The sequence below is a fragment of the Hyla sarda genome, assembly GCF_029499605.1.
Source record: "Hyla sarda isolate aHylSar1 chromosome 1 unlocalized genomic scaffold, aHylSar1.hap1 SUPER_1_unloc_5, whole genome shotgun sequence".
Classification (NCBI taxonomy): Eukaryota; Metazoa; Chordata; class Amphibia; order Anura; family Hylidae; genus Hyla; species Hyla sarda.
Window position 1 is genome coordinate 60,065 of NW_026607591.1, and position 23,188 is coordinate 83,252.

Below are 23,188 nucleotides of genomic sequence, written 5' to 3' on the forward strand. Positions count from 1 at the left end.
CCACACTACAGAACTATCGACTAGCTGCACCGCAGTAGACACTAGATAAATAAGGTGGCTTTACTTCACCAAGGCCAGGAACCCTGGTGGCACATAGCGTCCATCAATCACCATCCCTTTCACCTTCTCACATACCCTCCCCCCCCCCCCCCACTTTGTTCAAGCCTGAGGGGGTGAACACTCGTGCAACAGTGTACCCGGGACATGGTATCGGCATTGCCAAGCAACCGAGTCCTGTGCTCAACTGTGAATTTAAAATTTTGTGGCCAGACACTTAATGGCCAGGCACTCTCCACTATACTATACCTGGTCTCGGCCGGGGCAAGTTTGCGACTGAGGAAGACAACGAGATGTTCTTCCCATTGACTTCATGTGAGAGTACAGCACAGAGACCTACCTCAGAGGCCTCGGACTGCACTATAAACTCCTTTTTGAAGTCGGGTGTCACCAGAACCGGAGACCCGCATAGGGCCGACTTTAAAGCGGAGAAAGCCTGCTCTGCTTGTTCATTCCACCTCACCATTACCGACTTGCGTCCTTTCAAGAGGTCCGTTAAGGGCGCAGCAACTATAGCGAAATGGGGAATAACTCCATAATATCCCACCATCCCCAGAAACGGCCTCACTTGTCGGGTAGTGACAGGACGTGGCCAATTCCGTATGGCCTCCACTTTGTTTACCTGAGGTTTAACAACCCCACGCCCAATGATGTACCCCAGGTATTTGGTCTCTTCCAGACCAATGGCAATTTTTTTTGGGTTAGCCGTTATCCCAGCTTTCCTGAGGGAGTCTACCACGGCCTGCACTTTTGGAAGATGACTTTCCCAATCTGCGCTGTAAATGACGATATCATCCAGGTAGGCTGAAGCATACCGACGATGTGGTCGGAGCACAATGTCCATTAACCTTTGGACCATGGGGAGCGCCATGTAGACCAAAGGGTAACACCTTGTATTGGAACAGGCCCTCTGGTGTAACAAATGTGGTTTTCTCCTTGGCAGCCTCCATCAAGGGTACCTGCCAGTACCCTTTTGTGAGGTCCAAAACAGAAAACGACCGGGCTTGTTCCCAGCTTCTCAATAAGCTCATCCACTCTGGGCATGGGATACGAATCAAACTTGGAAACTTCATTCAGTTTCCGGAAATCGTTACAGAACCATAACGTACCGTCTGGTTTGGGTATTAAGACTATCGGGCTAACCCACTCACTTTTCGATTCCTCAATAACGTCCAACTTCAACATTTGTTGTACTTCCTCCGCGATGGCTTGTCACCGCGCCTCAGGTACCCGGTATGGTTTCAACCGTATTTTCACCTGAGGTTCAGTGACAATGTCATGGCGATGACAGAAGTACATCCCGGGAGATCTGAGAACACATCGGTGTTCCTACTGACGAACTCCATGACCTCCAGAGTTTGTGCAGTGGAAAGGCTGTCAGCCATCTTTACATCTCCCTTGCACAAGACTGAGGGACAGGAACCTCTACCCCTAATAAGTCTGGCCGGCGGCTGTCATTCTCACCAGTCTCCCTATTTTTCCAAGGTTTTAGGAGATTTACATGGTATACCTGCTCTGGCTTTCTTCATCCATGCTGGTGTACCTTGTAGGTTACTTCCCCTACCTTTCCAACCACCTCGTAGGGACCCTGCCACCTAGCCAGGAACTTACTATCAACCGTTGGTACGAGAACCAGAATCCGATCTCCTGGGTTAAAATTCCATACCCTAGCCTGACGATAATAAACCCTGCTCTGAGCTCGCTGAGTGGCCTCCATATGTAACCCTGACTAAGGGCAACACTGTTTCCATTAGTTCCCGTAACTGAGTGACATACTCAACTACACTTTTGTGCGGGGTAGGCTGTTGTTCCCATGCTTCTTTAGCTATGTCTAATAGTCCACGTGGATGTCTCCCGTATAACAGTTCAAAGTGCGAGAACCCAGTAGAGGCCCGGGGCACTTCTCGCACTGCAAACATGAGATAGGGCAGCAAAAGATCCCAATTCTTCCCATCTTTAGCCACCACTCACTTTAACATATTTTTTAATGTTTGGTTGAAACTTTCTACCAGGCCATTTGTCTGGGGGTGATACACCGAGGTCCGTAGCTGTTTTACCACCAACTGTTCCACATTCTCACCCTGTACCTGATTTACCCGGTACAACATCCCTTGGTGAACCACAAAATGGGGATATACCGTCTCGGCCCCCGGTTGTTGGGGTGCATCTTCCACCACCAAGACATTTTCCCAGGCCCGAGACAACGTTGGGTCTTGGTGTTGGGCAGTACCAAAATTGCCCCCAGAGACGTTGAGGTCTGCCAACTCGGGCCCTGGAGGCAGCTCCTCTACATCTCCCACCATTACATGCAAGGGAGACGCTTGTGTGTCTTCTTCTCTGTGAGTGGTCACCCCTACCGTGGGTACATCAGGATCAGATTCCCAAGGTTCTGGGGTCACCCCTGAATAAGGCCAATCTATTGGGGACAGCCCCTGCCTCACAGGTTTGGGGGACTTTTATCTGGGGCCACAAAAACACATAACCTGGAAAGTCTCTTCCAATGATCAGTTTGTGAGGGAGTTTTGTAGCCACAGCCATTTCATGGGTCCACTGGCCGGATGGGGTTGCTACAGTCACCAGGGCGGTGAGGTAGTCTCTCAAGTCCCCGTGTATGCACATCCTGTATAGTCTATGCGGGGTACCAACTCCGACCTCACCAGAGTCACCATGCTGCCCGAGTCCAGTTGTGCCTCCACCTCACACCCTCCCAACTCCACCCTGCACAGGTGCCCCGACTCTCCTGCCTTGGGGATTCCTGCGGCACATAGTCTCTGGGCATACATGGAGGGGCAGTGAGCAAAGTTAACGTCCATAGGTTCTCCCAGGTTAAGACAATTGGCCTTGACATGTCCCGGTTCGTGACAGCCCCAACACAGCAACGGGGCAAGGTCTTTAGGTAATACCTCCCGGGGAACCCTAGGGACTAGTGACATCTTGGGCAAGGATGGGGTCCTCCGGGGTTTAACCGCCTCCTCCCACAGTCTGGTGGTGGCCTCGTACCTTTCCACCAAGTCCACCATGCCCAGGGCATTGCTAGGATTTATCTGGCAAACCCAACTCCGTAGGAGAGTGGGCAAAGCCCTATAGAACATGTCGGCCAGGAAATGGTCAAGCATAGCAGAGGGGGACAGCAGGACCTCTGGCTGTAGCCACTTCTGGAGCCGCTGCAACAAGTCATAGTATTGCGGCCGGGCAGGTTCAGCCAGCTTATATTCCCACTCCCTCACACGCTGGGCCCAGACCCACACAGTAACTCCCAGTCTTGCGAGTATTTCACCCTTCACCGTGCTGTAGTCTGCCGCTTGGTCATCTGGCAAATCAAAGTAGGCCTGCTGGGACTGAGAAGTCAGGAAGGGGGTGATGACCTCAGCCCACTGGTCAGGGGGTAGCTTCTCCCTCTCAGCCCACTCTCTCGAACACCGCCAAATAAGCCTCTACGTCATTGGCCGCTGTCATCTTTGGCATCGACATCCGTACAGCCTTCCGGGCGTCATAGTAGGTCCTTGTCGTTGCTGCGGTCTGCAGCGCCATCATCTGCTGCAACAGTAGCTGGTTGGTCTCATGCAGGTGTGCCATGGCCTTCTGTTGTTGTGCCATGGTCTGCTGGTGTCCTGGTGGTCTCCTGCTGGAGTGCCATGGACTGCTGTTGTGCTTGTATCAGCTGTCTAATCGCCTCTTCCATGGTGTTGGATGGGCCCTGAAGTGCAGCAGCAGCTTTCACCCAGGACATACAATTCTGGCCTTCTAAATGTCTACAGAATTAAATTGTAGTGTCTTTATCATGCAGTTGGCCCTAGCAACACCAACGCTGGTGTTGCAACTTCAACACTGGCCTCGCTGCATTGCCCGCATCCTCCACCAAATGTGAAGACTCGCTCTTGCAAATAGATGCGGTTGCAATATTGAGGAAAGGAGACAGCATTTTTAAATCAAAGTCCAGTGTTTTATTGACACTTAAATAAACAGCAAACACAGTCTTTAATGTAGGATAAAGGAAAACAGCATAACAAAGTTCACCTTCACTCTCTTTGGTGTTTGTTCACACCTGGGGTTTGTGCGGTGTGGCACACAGCAAGGGCTTTTCCTGACCTCCAGAGCAGAGCTCCACACACAGCCTCTCCATGCAGTGTCAGCTGCCAAAAGACAATCCCCCTCACCTGGTGAGGTAGGCTACCTTTTAAAGCCAGGAAAAAGCTGGCCTGGATTGTGGGGAATGACCCCCCACCCTACACTTGGTCATTCCCAGTAAAGCCGTCCCATATTGACCTTCCAGCCACACGACAGCCCTAGTGTCCAGCTGCATCAGCAGCCACTAGAGAAAAACTCGGCTTTACTTCACCAAGGACAGGAGCCTTGGTGACACATAGCGTCCATCCACTATGATCCCTTTCACCTTCTCACAATGTGTAATGTACATATAGCTGAGCTGTATGTGTACACAGTAGAGCTGTATATGTGTAATGTACATGTAGCTGAGCTGTATGTGTACACAGTAGAGCTGTATATGTGTAATGTACATGTAGCTGAGCTGTATGTGTACACAGTAGAGATGTATGTGTGTAATGTACATGTAGCTGAGCTGTATGTGTACACAGTAGTGCTGTATATGTGTAATGTACATGTAGCTGAGCTGTATGTGTACACAGTAGAGCTGTATATGTGTAATGTACATGTAGCTGAGCTGTATGTGTACACAGTAGAGCTGTATATGTGTAATGTACATGTAGCTGAGCTGTATGTGTACACAGTAGAGCTGTATATGTGTAATGTACATGTAGCTGAGCTGTATGTGTACACAGTAGAGCTATATATGTGTAATGTACATGTAGCTGGGCTGTATGTGTACACAGTAGAGCTGTATGTGTGTAATGTACATGTAGCTGAGCTGTATATGTGTAATGTACATGTAGCTGAGCTGTATATGTGTAATGTACATGTAGCTGAGCTGTATGTGTACACAGTAGAGCTGTATATGTGTAATGTGCATGTAGCTGAGCTGTATGTGTACACAGTAGAGCTGTGTGTAATGTACATGTAGCTGAGCTGTATGTGTACACAGTAGAGCTGTATATGTGTAATATACATGTAGCTGAGCTGTATGTGTACACTGTAGAGCTGTATATGTGTAATGTACATGTAGCTGAGCTGTATATGTACACAGTAGAGCTGTATATGTGTAATGTGCATGTAGCTGAGCTGTATGTGTACACAGTAGAGCTGTATATATGTAATGTACATGTAGCTGAGCTGTATGTGTACACAGTAGAGCTGTATATGTGTAATGTGCATGTAGCTGAGCTGTATGTGTACACAGTAGAGCTGTATATGTGTAATGTGCATGTAGCTGAGCTGTATGTGTACACAGTAGAGCTGTATATGTGTAATGTACATGTAGCTGAGCTGTATGTGTACACAGTAGAGCTGTATATGTGTAATGTGCGTGTAGCTGAGCTGTATGTGTACACAGTAGAGCTGTATATGTGTAATGTGCATGTAGCTGAGCTGTATGTGTACACAGTAGAGCTGTATATGTGTAATGTACATGTAGCTGAGCTGTATGTGTACACAGTAGAGCTGTATATGTGTAATGTACATGTAGCTGAGCTGTATGTGTACACAGTAGAGCTGTATATGTGTAATGTACATGTAGCTGAGCTGTATGTGTACACAGTAGAGCTGTATATGTGTAATGTACATGTAGCTGAGCTGTATGTGTACACAGTAGAGCTATATATGTGTAATGTACATGTAGCTGGGCTGTATGTGTACACAGTAGAGCTGTATGTGTGTAATGTACATGTAGCTGAGCTGTATATGTGTAATGTACATGTAGCTGAGCTGTATATGTGTAATGTACATGTAGCTGAGCTGTATGTGTACACAGTAGAGCTGTATATGTGTAATGTGCATGTAGCTGAGCTGTATGTGTACACAGTAGAGCTGTGTGTAATGTACATGTAGCTGAGCTGTATGTGTACACAGTAGAGCTGTATATGTGTAATATACATGTAGCTGAGCTGTATGTGTACACTGTAGAGCTGTATATGTGTAATGTACATGTAGCTGAGCTGTATATGTACACAGTAGAGCTGTATATGTGTAATGTGCATGTAGCTGAGCTGTATGTGTACACAGTAGAGCTGTATATGTGTAATGTACATGTAGCTGAGCTGTATGTGTACACAGTAGAGCTGTATATGTGTAATGTACATGTAGCTGAGCTGTATGTGTACACAGTAGAGCTGTATATGTGTAATGTGCATGTAGCTGAGCTGTATGTGTACACAGTAGAGCTGTATATGTGTAATGTACATGTAGCTGAGCTGTATGTGTACACAGTAGAGCTGTATATGTGTAATGTACATGTAGCTGAGCTGTATGTGTACACAGTAGAGCTGTATATATGTAATGTACATGTAGCTGAGCTGTATGTGTACACAGTAGAGCTGTATATGTGTAATGTGCATGTAGCTGAGCTGTATGTGTACACAGTAGAGCTGTATATGTGTAATGTACATGTAGCTGAGCTGTATGTGTACACAGTAGAGCTGTATATGTGTAATGTACATGTAGCTGAGCTGTATGTGTACACAGTAGAGCTGTATATGTGTAATGTACATGTAGCTGAGCTGTATGTGTACACAGTAGAGCTGTATATGTGTAATGTGCGTGTAGCTGAGCTGTATGTGTACACAGTAGAGCTGTATATGTGTAATGTACATGTAGCTGAGCTGTATGTGTACACAGTAGTGCTGTATATGTGTAATGTACATGTAGCTGAGCTGTATGTGTACACAGTAGAGCTGTATATGTGTAATGTGCGTGTAGCTGAGCTGTATGTGTACACAGTAGAGCTGTATATGTGTAATGTACATGTAGCTGAGCTGTATGTGTACACAGTAGAGCTGTATATGTGTAATGTGCATGTAGCTGAGCTGTATGTGTACACAGTAGAGCTGTATATGTGTAATGTGCATGTAGCTGAGCTGTATGTGTACACAGTAGAGCTGTATATGTGTAATGTGCATGTAGCTGAGCTGTATGTGTACACAGTAGAGCTGTATATGTGTAATGTGCATGTAGCTGAGCTGTATGTGTACACAGTAGAGCTGTATATGTGTAATGTACATGTAGCTGAGCTGTATGTGTACACAGTAGAGCTGTATATGTGTAATGTACATGTAGCCGGGATATATGTGTACACAGTAGAGCTGTATATGTGTAATGTACATGTAGCCGAGCTGTATGTGTACACAGTAGAGCTGTATATGTGTAATGTGCATGTAGCTGAGCTGTATGTGTACACAGTAGAGCTGTATATGTGTAATGTGCATGTAGCTGAGCTGTATGTGTACACAGTAGAGCTGTATATGTGTAATGTGCATGTAGCTGAGCTGTATGTGTACACAGTAGAGCTGTATATGTGTAATGTGCATGTAGCTGAGCTGTATGTGTACACAGTAGAGCTGTATATGTGTAATGTGCATGTAGCTGAGCTGTATGTGTACACAGTAGAGCTGTATGTGTAATGTGCATGTAGCTGAGCTGTATGTGTACACAGTAGAGCTGTATATGTGTAATGTGCATGTAGCTGAGCTATATGTGTACACAGTAGAGCTGTATATGTGTAATGTGCATGTAGCTGAGCTGTATGTGTACACAGTAGAGCTGTATGTGTAATGTGCATGTAGCTGAGCTGTATGTGTACACAGTAGAGCTGTATATGTGTAATGTACATGTAGCTGAGCTGTATGTGTACACAGTAGAGCTGTATATGTGTAATGTACATGTAGCTGAGCTGTATGTGTACACAGTAGAGCTGTATATGTGTAATGTGCATGTAGCTGAGCTGTATATGTACACAGTAGAGCTGTATATGTGTAATGTACATGTAGCTGAGCTGTATGTGTACCCAGTAGTGCTGTATATGTGTAATGTGCATGTAGCTGAACTGTATGTGTACACAGTAGAGCTGTATATGTGTAATGTACATGTAGCTGAGCTGTATGTGTACACAGTAGAGCTGTATATGTGTAATGTACATGTAGCTGAGCTGTATGTGTACACAGTAGAGCTGTATATGTGTGTAATGTACATGTAGCTGAGCTGTATGTGTACACAGTAGAGCTGTATATGTGTAATGTGCATGTAGCTGAGCCATATGTGTACACAGTAGAGCTGTATATGTGTAATGTACATGTAGCTGAGCCGTATGTGTACACAGTAGAGCTGTATATGTGTAATGTGCATGTAGCTGAGCCATATGTGTACACAGTAGAGCTGTATATGTGTAATGTGCATGTAGCTGAGCTGTATGTGTGCACAGTAGAGCTGTATATGTGTAATGTACATGTAGCTGAGCTGTATGTGTACACAGTAGAGCTGTATGTGTAATGTACATGTAGCTGAGCTGTATGTGTACACAGTAGAGCTGTATATGTGTAATGTACATGTAGCTGAGCTGTATGTGTACACAGTAGAGCTGTTTATGTGTAATGTACATGTAGCTGAGCTGTATGTGTACACAGTAGAGCTGTATATGTGTAATGTACATGTAGCTGAGCTGCATGTGTACACAGTAGAGCTGTATATGTGTAATGTACATGTAGCTGGGCTGTATGTGTACACAGTAGAGCTGTATATGTGTAATGTGCATGTAGCTGAGCTGTATGTGTACACAGTAGTGCTGTATATGTGTAATGTGCATGTAGCTGAGCTGTATGTGTACACAGTAGAGCTGTATATGTGTAATGTGCATGTAGCTGAGCTGTATGTGTACACAGTAGAGCTGTATATGTGTAATGTACATGTAGCTGAGCTGTATGTGTACACAGTAGAGCTGTATATGTGTAATGTACATGTAGCTGAGCTGTATGTGTACACAGTAGAGCTGTATATGTGTAATGTGCATGTAGCTGAGCTGTATGTGTACACAGTAGAGCTGTATATGTGTAATGTACATGTAGCTGAGCTGTATGTGTACACAGTAGAGCTGTATATGTGTAATGTACATGTAGCTGAGCTGTATGTGTACACAGTAGAGCTGTATATGTGTAATGTACATGTAGCTGAGCTGTATGTGTACACAGTAGAGCTGTATATGTGTAATGTGCATGTAGCTGAGCTGTATGTGTACACAGTAGAGCTGTATATGTGTGATGTACATGTAGCTGAGCTGTATATGTGTACACAGTAGAGCTGTATATGTGTAATGTACATGTAGCTGAGCTGTATGTGTACACAGTAGAGCTGTGTGTAATGTACATATAGCTGAGCTGTATGTGTACACAGTAGAGCTGTATATGTGTAATGTACATGTAGCTGAGCTGTATGTGTACACAGTAGAGCTGTATATGTGTGATGTACATGTAGCTGAGCTGTATATGTGTACACAGTAGAGCTGTATATGTGTAATGTGCATGTAGCTGAGCTGTATGTGTACACAGTAGAGCTGTGTGTAATGTACATATAGCTGAGCTGTATGTGTACACAGTAGAGCTGTATATGTGTAATGTACATGTAGCTGAGCTGTATGTGTACACAGTAGAGCTGTATATGTGTAATGTACATGTAGCTGAGCTGTATATGTGTACACAGTAGAGCTGTATATGTGTAATGTACATGTAGCTGAGCTGTATGTCTACACAGTAGAGCTGTATATGTGTAATGTACATGTAGCTGAGCTGTATGTGTACACAGTAGAGCTGTATATGTGTAATGTACATGTAGCTGAGCTGTATGTGTACACAGTAGAGCTGTATATGTGTAATGTACATGTAGCTGAGCTGTATGTGTACACAGTAGAGCTGTATATGTGTAATGTACATGTAGCTGAGCTGTATGTGTACACAGTAGAGCTGTATATGTGTAATGTGCATGTAGCTGAGCTGTATGTGTACACAGTAGAGCTGTATATGTGTAATGTGTCCTCAGGTCCATCATGATGTATTTTTGGGACATTTTCTATGGTCCTTCCCATTTCTCAGGTGGCTCCCATCATTTCTATCTATTCCATCCACCATTCCTGTACATCTTATATTTAGCAGTTTGGTCCCTAACATCCCCTGAGTCCTTGATATTGTTGTTTTCTTCTTACTATTTGTCCATCTATCTATTCCCACTATCCTGTGTGACTTCAGGATCTCTCTATATATTGTCTCCTCATTAATGGCGTCTTTCTTCCCATATACCTCTCTATACTCCATCACTTCTGTGAGTTTGTACGGAGCCTCTATCACTATGTGGGAACCATAATAAGGAATTGCAGGAATAGCGGCTGCAGATTGTTCCTATTGTGGAATATTCCTCTACTTGGGATATATGAGAACTACTTAGTATTATTCTCTCTATACCCTAAGGTTCTATTAATAAGGATTTGGGAATAATATATTCTACCTTTTTGTACTTGCTCTTAATTCTTATATACTGGACCACACTATGAATACTGGATGGAATCTTCACCAATGATCATTTGTTACCGATCTTATGTCCTCATTAGTATCTAATTACAGGAAATTTATTCACATGATGGTTATTTACTAATAATCCTCAATATTCCTATGTTTTTGTATAATAGTCTATTGTATGTTTTTTGTGTCTGTTCTCCACTCACATTGTATACAGTTCTATGCATATCTCCTCCATCCCTGATGAACTCAAATGGTATTATGAGAGAAACACGTTGGAAGAAGGAGTCAGAGATTTAGTGATACGGTTTTGTGTGAACCATATAGTTATCTCGGAGACAATATAACCACTCAATACTAACTTCCCTATACCCTTCCACACATTACATTAGGTAAGGGTAAGTATCGGTTAGGTAGGGATAGCCTCTAGTGGGCGGAGATTAGGGATGGTCACCTGTACCCCTGCCCCCACCCCTATTGATTCTTTATTGATGGCATAATTTCATTCATTGTTACTACTATTATACATTTGTTGACATTTGATGTATCTGTATTTCCATTTACTGTAAATTCTATATTGTGTATTTTTGTAATATTCTAATGTAGCAGTAAAAGTCACGTTTTATCTTATTGGGCCTCATTGGTATTTTTGCTCCTGTTTGTTCTACGTATAAAAGAGGAAAGTACTAGAGAGGCCAAGGAGGAGTGCGGGGGCCACAAAATGGGCCCTATAGAAGGAGGGACTGAGGAGAATTCCATATCCACATGAGGAGGAATATAAAGGGGAGGATGAGAAAAAGAAGAGCGAACGAGCTCTAATAATCCAGACGAAGGAAAAGCTTTATAATAAGTGTGTAAATCCGGAAACACAAAACCGCCGTCTAATGTCTTCAGGGTGAGCGTCTATACGGGACACGTGGTCTCTTCTGAATCATAACAAAATTACTAAATAACCATCGGATAGAAGAAAAATAACAATTCCGTACTATGATAGGGACGGACTGTAAAAATATAAAATATTATTGGTAAATATAAGATTTAAGAACCTTTTTCCTTCCAATCCACGACATATATGGGAATTTACGAGCGTGTAACTGGGTCTTCAATCCGTGTAATAATGGCGCAAAGTGTGAAGTAAAGAGATCTTGTACCAGATGTGATCAGATCTCTAGGGATTTTATACCCCGGGGAGGACAAAGAAAAGGAAAAGAATTACACCGATGTTTACTGAACCCGGGGGACGCTGACATATTGACGACTTCTCATATAGAAAAATGGATTTTATGATCTGAGACCGAAAATAGACGTCAAGACGGGAAACGCTGGTCTAGGGTTTGTGATAAATAAAAGTATCTGCAGCGTCTTATGTTCAGAAGAGACGATCTTCAAGGGAGACGCGCGGATCCTGTCTGATGCCTTGAATGAAAGTCTCTATAATCATAATGAGAAGGGGGCGGGGACAACACTGACGCGTTACATTCCCTATATACAACGTCAGGGACAATATTACATTTATTATAAGTCCAGTGTGCAGAGATGAATATAAGAATAATAAATCATATAAGAAAGAAAACTTTTATTAAAGGGGTACTCCGGTAGAAAACTTTTTTTTTTAAATCAACTGGTGCCAGAAAGCTCTCCTTGTGAGGAGGGTATGAATACTTTTTGGTGTGTGTGGATCTCTTTTCAGGTTGGCCTAAGGCCTATCCGGGGAGAAATGCCGATGTCCAGAAGTTATTGATAGTGATGGAGGTCGCACTTTACTGGATGAATTATGATGCAGGTAACAGAAGCCCTGGGTATCCAAACAAGTGTTTCCCACCCCCATGACCCTCCGAGTAGTAAGAGAGTAGAATGATGAAAGGGGTACTCCGCCCCTAGCATCTTATCCCCTATCCAAAGCATAGGGGATAAGATGTCGGATCGCCGGTATCTCCGCTGCAGCACCCCGCTATCATTACTGCACAGAGCAAACTCGCTCTGTGCGTAATAACCGGCGATACAGGGGCCGGAGCATCTTGCCGTCATGGCTTCGCCCCCTCGTGATGTCACAGCCCGCCCCCTCAATAGAAGTCTATCCCATAGACTTGAAGGGGACGAGCCGTGATGTCACAATGCTCCGGCCCCTGTATCGCCCGTCATTACGCACAGAGCGAGTTTCCTCTGTGCAGTAATGAAAGCGGGGTGCTGCAGCGGAGATCCCAGGGGTCCCCAGCAGCGGGAGATCCCAGGGGTCCCCAGCGATCTGACATCTTATCCCCTATCCTTGGGATTGGAGATAAGATGCTAGGGGCAGGGTACCCCTTTAAACAGATTTAAATTACTTCAATTAAAAAATCTTAATCCTTCCAGTACTTATTAGCTGCTGAATACTACAGAGGAAATTCTTTACTTTTTGGAACACAGTGCTCTCTGCTGACATTTCTGTATTTTAGGAAATGTGCAGAGCAGCATATGTTTGCTATGGGGATTTCCCGCTTTTTGAGCATGAAAGCAGCTTCTCTTATGTGTGAGTTCTTTGATGCTGAAGAAGAGTTGATTTCCAAGTAAAACATTTCCCACATTCTGAACATGAAAATGGCTTCTCCCCTGAGTGAGCTATTTTATGTTTAACAAGATGTGATTTCTTAATAAAACATTTCAAGCATTCTGAGCATGAAAACGGCTTCTCTCCTGTGTGACTTCTTTGATGTTGAACAAGAATTGATTTCTCAGTAAAACATTTTCCACATTCTGAACATAAAAATGGCTTCTCTCCTGTGTGAGTTCTTTGATGTCTAAGAACACTTGATTTTTTAGTAAAACATTTTCCACATTCTGAACATGAAAATGGCTTCTCCCCCGTGTGAGTTATTTTATGTTGAACAAAATGCGATTTCTTAGTAAAACATTTCCCGCATTCTGAGCATGAAAGCAGCTTCTCTCCTGTGTGAGTTCTTTGATGTTGAACAAGAATTGATTTCTCAGTAAAACATTTCCCGCATTCTGAACATAAAAATGGCTTCTTTCCTGTGTGAGTTCTTTGATGTCTAAGAACACTTGATTTTTTAGTAAAACATTTCCCACATTCTGAACATGAATATGGTTTCTTTTCTGTATGAGCTTGTTGATGTCCATCATTCCTTCTGTGGCTTTTTTTTTGCTGAACATCCTGTGATGAATGAGAAGACAGGACCTGTATATAAGGATGAGATGACAGATCTTGGCTGTGAAGGGCTGAGGGTGTATCTGGGATAATGGAATGTTCTTCATATGTATCTTGTGTGATATCATCATCTGCTTTATAATCTGAAGATATAAGATTCTCCTCTGATCTCCTGGTACAAGAATCTGTCAAGAATAAAACAGATTTTATTTTTGAGTATTAACCCCTAACAACCCAGATAATTTAAGCTTTTGCGTTTTCATTTTACTCCTCTCCTAGGAGCCATTTATTTATTTGCGGGACCGATCTTTCTTTGTTATGACATCTTTCATTCAATGTGTGGTAAAATTATATTTCAGGTCAATGTAATCACAACGATATCCGAATTGCATAGTTTTCTTTATGCTTTAAAGGGGTACTCCGGCCCTAAGACATCTTATGGATAGGGGATAAGATGTCTGACCATGGGGGTCCCGCAATCTTGCATTCGGCACCCACCTCTTTCAGTTGCACGCCGCGCTGCCAGCTCACAAACTGCCAGGTGCCGACCACGGGGCCTGAGTATCGTGATGTCACAACTCCACCCACGTGTTACGTCACCCCCGCTATGCAAGACTATGGGAGGGGGCGTGACATCATAAGATATCTTAGGGCTGGAGTACCCCTTTAATGCTTTTTCATAACAATAACAAACAGTATAAAAATTTTAAAAAATAAAATAAAAAATATTGGGGAAAGGGTTTAGTCATTGGATTGCTCATACATATTAATGCAGCACATAAGTACTGCACTGACCTATTAGATCCGACCATAGACAGGCTGTATCAATAGCAGAGTCCCGGCAGTGACAAATGCTTCGGGCTGACATAATAATGGATCAGATCCCTGTGATCGCTTCACAAAAAGCCAATCCGGAACATTGCTCCCCCAATGACGCTTACGAAGGCTTTGACAGCAGCATCTAAGTGGTTAATAGCCAGCATCAGAGATTGCTCTGTGTCAGCTATTAGCAGCGGCCCTCAGTTACTGAATGCAGCCAAGAGCCACCAGGTATAGAGGGGGCTCGAATCCCGAGACCTTCTTATTCACCCTTAAAAGGGTTCTCCGCTGCCCCCAACGTTTGGAACATTTTGTTCCGAATGCTTGGAGCAGACGACGAGGGTGGTAACTTCATGACCACGCCCTTGTGATGTCACACCACACCCCCTCAATGCAAGTCTATGGGAGGGGGTGTAGGGGACTATAACATGTAAGCTTTAGATTGCATACACTGATCAATGCTTCTCCATAGGAGATCATTTATCAGTGTTATGGGTGTTCCATTGCTTCAGCCTAGCATAGCTAACTGCAAGATTGGAGAACTGATCGCATGGCAGGTAGCAAGGTAAGAGACCTCCCGTTATCGTCTCAGCTGATTGGGATTCCTTGGATTCACCGCGGCAGCCGTGATCAGCCCACTGAGCTAGCTGGGAATAGGATTTACCGCTTTCAGACTCGGCGATCAACTACTTAAGAGTTATTGCCAGACATAATGTCTGGCATTAGCCATGGGTCCCGGTTGCTGACAGCTTCATACAGCTGGGTCTGCAGTGGATGTAAATTTATACATCTATTTGCGGGAAGGGGTTACATTTCAGAATCTGATATCTGATGATGTTATCCTGTAGTTCAGAGTAAGTCATTAAAAAACAAACAAAAAACAAACAACCATGTAAATTGGGTATAGTAGTAATTGTGCTGACGCAAAGAATCAACCAGAGTGGATGTTACAATCAGGAACAACAGAAACGTGCTTTGAGATCAGACTGCCTCTGCCCTTACGTGGTCTCTGTTGCACTTAAATAGCCAGGACCCAGCATGGAAGGGGCTGGCTGATTACAGGTAGCCAGGGAAACAAGGAGCTATCATTAATATCAGCCAAGGTTTTGCTGTAAATGTGCTATGCCTTTCTTTTACTTTCGTTGTATTCCTACCGCTCTGCCCACCCAAGATCTGGCAGGACCTCAGGTGCAAGTGTTTCCTGAATAGGTTTGGCATGATCCGAGCAAAGGTCCCAACTTGCCACAATAAAGACACATCCCCTCCCTCCTACTATAAACCCTCTCTGCTGCCAGAAGGGGGGTGGTCCTGAGTTGCATTGGTTCGATGCCTTCAAACATTTTAGAACCAGGAGGCATGGGAGGTGAGGGAGGCATGGGAGGTGAGGGAGGCATGGGAGGGCATGAATATTGAGGTGACGATCTGACAGGAGGCCTCCACAAGCGGTCCCCAAATTGGTTCTGAACCTACTGTCAATTAAGAAGGTGAAAGACAAAAGCTCCTTGAGATCTCTGACCACAATCTTATATCGGAGAGTCCACGAGAGAACGTGACCACCAGCGCTTCCTTATCCCAGCACACTTCTGCTGCTAGAATACAGGACTCAATTGAATTCTTGGCCACAGTTCTCGTCCCCTGTTACATGGACATGAGCTGCTCTGCCGCAGAGGGAGAACGGACAGGGAGATGAAATGTCTCTGTAGTCGTAGATAATACGTTTATCAGTCTCCAAAGAGGATTCACCCGGGATAGAGCGTTATCAGTAAGGAGGGAGATCAGGAATCCTACCTTACTTCTATCATTAGGACAGGACTGCGGGACCATTTCCAGATAAATGCCCACTTGGTTCAGGGAGCCTCTACATTCATTAGGATCGCCCCCATAATGCTGGGGAAGCAGGGCAGATCCAGTAAACCCACAGGAGGCAATGGCTTCTATGGCAGCAGAAATAGTTGCCGGAGCAGGAGGGTAGGTGGCTGCCGGTTGAGGCACAGGAGGCTCTAGGGGAGACGTACGATTCTAAAGCGTCTGCATTACAAGTGCCAATTGCTCAATCCTCTGATCCTGCAGATCCATTATAGTGAAAATGTTTGGTGCTGGTGGATTGTCTGCATCATCCGGATTCATGGCCCTTGTGTATTGTCAGGAAACACAAAACCAGATGGAGAACAAATCACCTTTATTATAATAATGGAAAATAATAAAATGACAAAGAATAGAAGAATCCAGGGACCTGGTCAGATACACAGAAAGGGATCAGGAGCCAAAGTAGGTAATAAGGAAAAGCCCAAGTCAGGAGAAAGGAAAGAAGTGTAGTCAGAAGTCAGGACCAGGGACAGCAACCAGAGTGGACGTGGGACAGGCCAGAGTCATCAAAATAAGGAACAACAGGATCATACAGGAGATCAGAGACCACACAAGGGCCGAGCCTCACAGAACTGAAAGAGACTAAATAGCCAGGCCCCAGCAGGGAAGAGGCTGGTTAATTAGATGGTAAACAGGGAAATGCGGTGCTGCTTGTTAATAACAGCTGAGGTGTTCTTGTCTGCTGAGAAACAAGTAATGGAGTGGGGGAAGGGAGAGAATCCTAGTAATGTCACTACATCCATCCTCCAAAGACTCTTCTGTTATCTGGTATATGTCTCCATTTATCTGGTATATGTCCCCATGTTGTGTATTGTGTTATCTGGTATATGTCTCCATGTTGTGTATTGTGTTATCCGGTATATGTCTCCATGTTGTGTATTGTGTTATCCGGTATATGTCTCCATGTTGTGTATAGTGTTATCTGGTATATGTCTCCATGTTGTGTATTATGTTATCTGGTATATGTCTCCATGTTGTGTATCGTGTTATCTGGTATATGTCTCCATGTTGTGTATTGTGTTATCTGGTATATGTCTCCATGTTGTGTATTGTATTATCTGGTATATGTCTCCATGTTGTGTATTGTGTTATCCGGTATATGTCTCCATGTTGTGTATAGTGTTATCTGGTATATGTCTCCATGTTGTGTATTATGTTATCTGATATATGTCTCCATGTTCTGTATTGTGTTATCTGATATATGTCTCCATGTTGTGTATTGTGTTATCTGGTATATGTCTCCATGTTGTGTATTGTGTTATCTGATATATGTCTCCATGTTGTGTATTGTGTTATCTGGTATATGTCTCCATGTTGTGTATTGTGTTATCTGATATATGTCTCCATGTTGTGTATCGTGTTATCTGGTATATGTCTCCATGTTGTGTATTGTGTTATCTGGTATATGTCTCCATGTTGTGTATTGTGTTATCTGGTATATGTCTCCATGTTGTGTATTGTGTTATCTGGTATATGTCTCCATGTTGTGTATCGTGTTATCTGGTATATGTCTCCATGTTGTGTATTGTGTTATCTGGTATATGTCTCCATGTTGTGGATTGTATTATCTGGTATATGTCTCCATGTTGTGTATTGTGTTATCTGGTATATGTCTCCATGTTGTGTATTGTGTTATCTGGTATATGTCTCCATGTTGTGTATTGTATTATCTGGTATATGTCTCCATGTTGTGTATCATGTTATCTGGTATATGTCTCCATGTTGTGTATTGTGTTATCTGGTATATGTCTCCATGTTGTGTATTGTGTTATCTGGTATATGTCTCCATGTTGTGTATTGTGTTATCTGATATATGTCTCCATGTTGTGTATCATGTTATCTGGTATATGTCTCCATGTTGTGTATTATGTTATCTGGTATATGTCTCCATGTTGTGTATTGTGTTATCTGGTATATGTCTCCATGTTGTGTATTGTGTTATCTGGTATATGTCTCCATGTTGTGTATTGTGTTATCTGGTATATGTCTCCATGTTGTGTATTGTGTTATCTGGTATATGTCTCCATGTTGTGTATTGTGTTATCTTGTATAGGTCTCCATCATTGCTCGGTAAAGTTTCTGTCCATACAGAGGCAGGGTGTGTGTCCTCTCTTCTCCTCACTGTGATGACTCCTCCCCCTCCCTCACTCTCCTCTGACTCACAGAGGGCCCTGGACCTGACTGCAGCCCTGTCAATCACTCATGGTGTCCATGACATGTCGATGACCACTGGACACTGCAGGACTGGTATGTGTCCCAGGAGGCAGGGGGACCCCTAGTGGACAGTTTTTTAAATGGATTTTTAAGTATGAAATACTGAAAATGTTTTGATGAAAGCAATTGCAAAATATATTGGGGGAGATTTATCAAAACCTGTCCAGTAGAAAAGTTGCTGGATTGCCCATAGAAACCAATCAGATCGCTTCTTTCATTGTTCAAAGGCCCTTTCTAAACTGAAAGAAGCGATCTTATTGGTTGCTATGGGCAACTCATCAACTTTTCCTCTGGACAGGTTTTGATAAATCTTCCCCATTGTTTATGCATGATGTATAACATGTCAAAAGTTATTGTATCTGACAGTGCCCATTTAAGAAATCGGCCTCGTACACATTGGTATATTTCTTGTCCATATTCCAGCTGTAGTATCACATTAGTTTGCATTTTGGCTGAATAGAAGAATATACAGCAAGAGACAGGACAGAGAGATTAAATAATTCTACACAATTATTACAGCAGAAGAATCTGTGACTCTTCTCTATATTTAGTGGTTACTACTCACCTGGGCGATTACCTGTATGAATGTCCTCCTTATACTGCTCATCACCGCTCACATCTGTCTCTCCTTCTTCCTTTATGTCTGTAGCATTAATAAAGATCAGATCTTTTCCTGTAGGAATGTGCTCCTTATACTGCTCATCACTGCTCACATCTGTCTCTTCTTCTTTCTTTATGTCTGTAGCATTAATATAGATTAGATCAATCCCTGTAGGAATGTCCTCCTTATACTGCTCATCACCGCTCACATCTGTCTCTTCTTCTTCTTCCTTTTTGTCTGTAGCATTAATATAGATCAGATCTTTCCCTGTAGTAATGTCCTCCATATTCTGCTCATCAAGAGGACGGGGACACCTCACTGGTGCTGTTCTCTTACTGGATCTGACTGTAGGGAACACATACAGAGACTGAATTCATTCTTTACATACAAATAATGAGAGGACGTGTGTATATAGTCATGTCTATTACCTGGTGATGTGAGGGGCTGCTGATCCTCCATCATGACCTGATCCTTGTACTGATCCTTGTGTCCTTCTACATACTCCCACTCCTCCATGGAGAAATAGACCGCCACGTCCTGACACCTTATAGGAACCTGACACATAATGATACAGTCATCACCCCGACCCCTCCAGTGGTGTTACTGTATAATGTCCCAGCATTCCCAGCAGTGTCACCTCTCCAGTCATCACCAGACCCCTCCATTACTGTATAATGTCCCAGCATTCCTAGCAGTGTCACCTCTCCAGTCATCACCAGACCCCTCCATTACTGTATAATGTCCCAGCATTCCCAGCAGTGTCACCTCTCCAGTCATCACCAGACCCCTCCATTACTGTATAATGTACCAGCAGTGTCACCTCTCCAGTCATCACCAGACCCCTCCATTACTGTATAATGTCCCAGCAGTGTCACCTCTCCAGTCACCACCAGACCCCTCCATTACTGTATAATGTCCCAGCAGTGTCACCTCTCCAGTCATCACCAGACCCCTCCATTACTGTATAATGTCCCAGCAGTGTCACCTCTCCAGTCATCACCAGACCCCTCCATTACTGTATAATGTCCCAGCAGTGTCACCTCTCCAGTCATCACCAGACCCCTCCATTACTGTATAATGTCCCAGCAGTGTCACCTCTCCAGTCATCACCAGACCCCTCCATTACTGTATAATGTCCCAGCAGTGTCACCTCTCCAGTCATCACCAGACCCCTCCATTACTGTATAATGTCCCAGCAGTGTCACCTCTGAAGTCATCACCAGACCCCTCCATTACTGTATAATGTCCCAGCAGTGTCACCTCTGAAGTCATCACCAGACCCCTCCATTACTGTATAATGTCCCAGCAGTGTCACCTCTGAAGTCATCACCAGACCCCTCCATTACTGTATAATGTCCCAGCAGTGTCACCTCTCCAGTCATCACCAGACCCCTCCATTACTGTATAATGTCCCAGCAGTGTCACCTCTCCAGTCATCACCAGACCCCTCCATTACTATATAATGTCCCAGCAGTGTCACCTCTCCAGTCATCACCAGACCCCTCCATTACTGTATAATGTCCCAGCAGTGTCACCTCTCCAGTCATCACCAGACCCCTCCATTACTGTATAATGTCCCAGCAGTGTCACCTCTGAAGTCATCACCAGACCCCTCCATTACTGTATAATGTCCCAGCAGGGTCACCTCACCAGTCATCACCAGACCCCTCCATTACTGTATAATGTCCCAGCAGTGTCACCTCTGAAGTCATCACCAGACCCCTCCATTACTGTATAATGTCCCAGCAGTGTCACCTCTCCAGTCATCACCAGACCCCTCCATTACTATATAATGTCCCAGCAGTGTCACCTCTCCAGTCATCACCAGACCCCTCCATTACTGTATAATGTCCCAGCAGTGTCACCTCTCCAGTCATCACCAGACCCCTCCATTACTGTATAATGTCCCAGCAGTGTCACCTCTCCAGTCATCACCAGACCCCTCCATTACTGTATAATGTCCAGCAGTGTCACCTCTCCAGTCATCACCAGACCCCTCCATTACTGTACAATGTCCCAGCAGTGTCACCTCTCCAGTCATCACCAGACCCCTCCATTACTGTATAATGTCCCAGCAGTGTCACCTCTCCAGTCATCACCAGACCCCTCCATTACTGTATAATGTCCCAGCAGTGTCACCTCTTCAGTCATCACCAGACCCCTCCATTACTGTATAATGTCCCAGCAGTGTCACCTCTCCAGTCATCACCAGACCCCTCCATTACTGTATAATGTCCCAGCAGTGTCACCTCTCCAGTCATCACCAGACCCCCCATTACTGTATAATGTCCCAGCAGTGTCACCTCTCCAGTCATCACCAGACCCCTCCATTACTGTATAATGTCCCAGCAGGGTCACCTCTCCAGTCATCACCAGACCCCTCCATTACTGTATAATGTCCCAGCAGTGTCACCTCTCCAGTCATCACCAGACCCCTCCATTACTGTATAATGTCCCAGCAGTGTCACCTCTCCAGTCATCACCAGACCCCTCCATTACTGTATAATGTCCCAGCAGGGTCACCTCTCCAGTCATCACCATTACTGTATAATGTCCCAGCATTCCCAGCAGGGTCACCTCTCCAGTCATCACCAGACCCCTCCATTACTGTATAATGTCCCAGCAGTGTCACCTCTGAAGTCATCACCAGACCCCTCCATTACTGTATAATGTCCCAGCAGGGTCAACTCTCCAGTCATCACCAGACCCCTCCATTACTGTATAATGTCCCAGCAGTGTCACCTCTGAAGTCATCACCAGACCCCTCCATTACTATATAATGTCCCAGCAGTGTCACCTCTCCAGTCATCACCAGACCCCTCCATTACTGTATAATGTCCCAGCAGTGTCACCTCTCCAGTCATCACCAGACCCCTCCATTACTGTATAATGTCCAGCAGTGTCACCTCTCCAGTCATCACCAGACCCCTCCATTACTGTATAATGTCCCAGCAGGGTCACCTCTCCAGTCATCACCAGACCCCTCCATTACTGTATAATGTCCCAGCAGTGTCACCTCTCCAATCATCACCAGACCCCTCCATTACTGTATAATGTCCCAGCAGTGTCACCTCTCCAGTCATCACCAGACCCCTCCATTACTGTATAATGTCCCAGCAGTGTCACCTCTCCAGTCATCACCAGACCCCTCCATTACTGTATAATGTCCCAGCAGTGTCACCTCTTCAGTCATCACCAGACCCCTCCATTACTGTATAATGTCCCAGCAGTGTCACCTCTCCAGTCATCACCAGACCCCTCCATTACTGTATAATGTCCCAGCAGTGTCACCTCTCCAGTCATCACCAGACCCCTCCATTACTGTATAATGTCCCAGCAGTGTCACCTCTCCAGTCATCACCAGACCCCTCCATTACTGTATAATGTCCCAGCAGTGTCACCTCTCCAGTCATCACCAGACCCCTCCATTACTGTATAATGTCCCAGCAGTGTCACCTCTCCAGTCATCACCAGACTCCTCCATTACTGTATAATGTCCCAGCAGTGTCACCTCTCCAGTCATCACCAGACCCCTCCATTACTGTATAATGTCCCAGCATTCCCAGCAGTGTCACCTCTCCAGTCATCACCAGACCCCTCCATTACTGTATAATGTCCCAGCAGTGTCACCTCTCCAGTCATCACCAGACCCCTCCATTACTGTATAATGTCCCAGCAGGGTCACCTCTCCAGTCATTACCAGACCCCTCCATTACTGTATAATGTCTCAGCAGGGTCACCTCTCCAGTCAGCAGCTCCATCATCTTGTTGATGAGTTCTAGGATCTTCTGTTCATCCATTTCCTCATGTATCATGGAGTGAGGTGGGGGCCCCGGGAATGGGCTCAGGGTTCTTCCCCATCCTTCACACACAGGGGCCCGACAGCGCCCACTAGAGGACTTCTTCACTACTTTGTAATCCTGTGTATGGAGAGACACATTAATATCACTACATACATTCCCAGAATCCCTCACCTCTCCAGTCATATCCATCTGTTATTACATAGATAAGAATGAGGTCATGTGACATCACTCCCAGAATCCCTCACCTCTCCAGTCATATCCATCTGTTATTACATAG

At 44.6% G+C, this 23,188-nt stretch overlaps 1 protein-coding gene and 1 pseudogene across 2 annotated transcripts; one reads left to right on the forward strand and one right to left on the reverse strand.

Annotated features, from left to right (window-relative positions):
• The window catches only part of LOC130298211 (zinc finger protein 84-like), a 70,289-nt pseudogene that overhangs the window by 22,036 nt on the left and 25,065 nt on the right, over window positions 1-23,188 (forward strand).
• LOC130298222 (oocyte zinc finger protein XlCOF7.1-like) lies at window positions 12,770-22,951 on the reverse strand. Of its 2 annotated transcripts, none has more exons than XM_056551141.1 (4): window positions 22,849-22,951; window positions 19,537-19,663; window positions 19,085-19,453; window positions 12,770-13,793 (listed from the first exon to the last, which is right to left on the reverse strand). In XM_056551141.1, exons 1-4 carry the CDS (start codon window positions 22,921-22,923, stop codon window positions 12,967-12,969), a joined length of 1,398 nt encoding a protein of 465 aa, XP_056407116.1. In that variant the 5' UTR covers window positions 22,924-22,951; the 3' UTR covers window positions 12,770-12,966. The 2 variants fall into 2 exon arrangements, with proteins under 2 accessions (XP_056407116.1, XP_056407115.1); XM_056551140.1 differs by having other exon boundaries at window positions 19,073-19,453.

What these genes read in the sequence shown, in the direction of transcription:
- LOC130298222 (XM_056551140.1), bottom strand. Translation starts at nt 22,923, where the DNA reads ATGATACATGAGGAAATGGATGAACAGAAGATCCTAGAACTCATCAAC. An exon ending in GCAGCCCCTCACATCACCAG is followed by an intron (nt 19,454 to 19,536) that starts GTAATAGACATG and finishes TGTTCCCTACAG; the next exon opens with TCAGATCCAGTAAGAGAACA. An exon ending in TCATACAGGTAATCGCCCAG is followed by an intron (nt 13,794 to 19,072) that starts GTGAGTAGTAAC and finishes TATTCTTGACAG; the next exon opens with ATTCTTGTACCAGGAGATCA.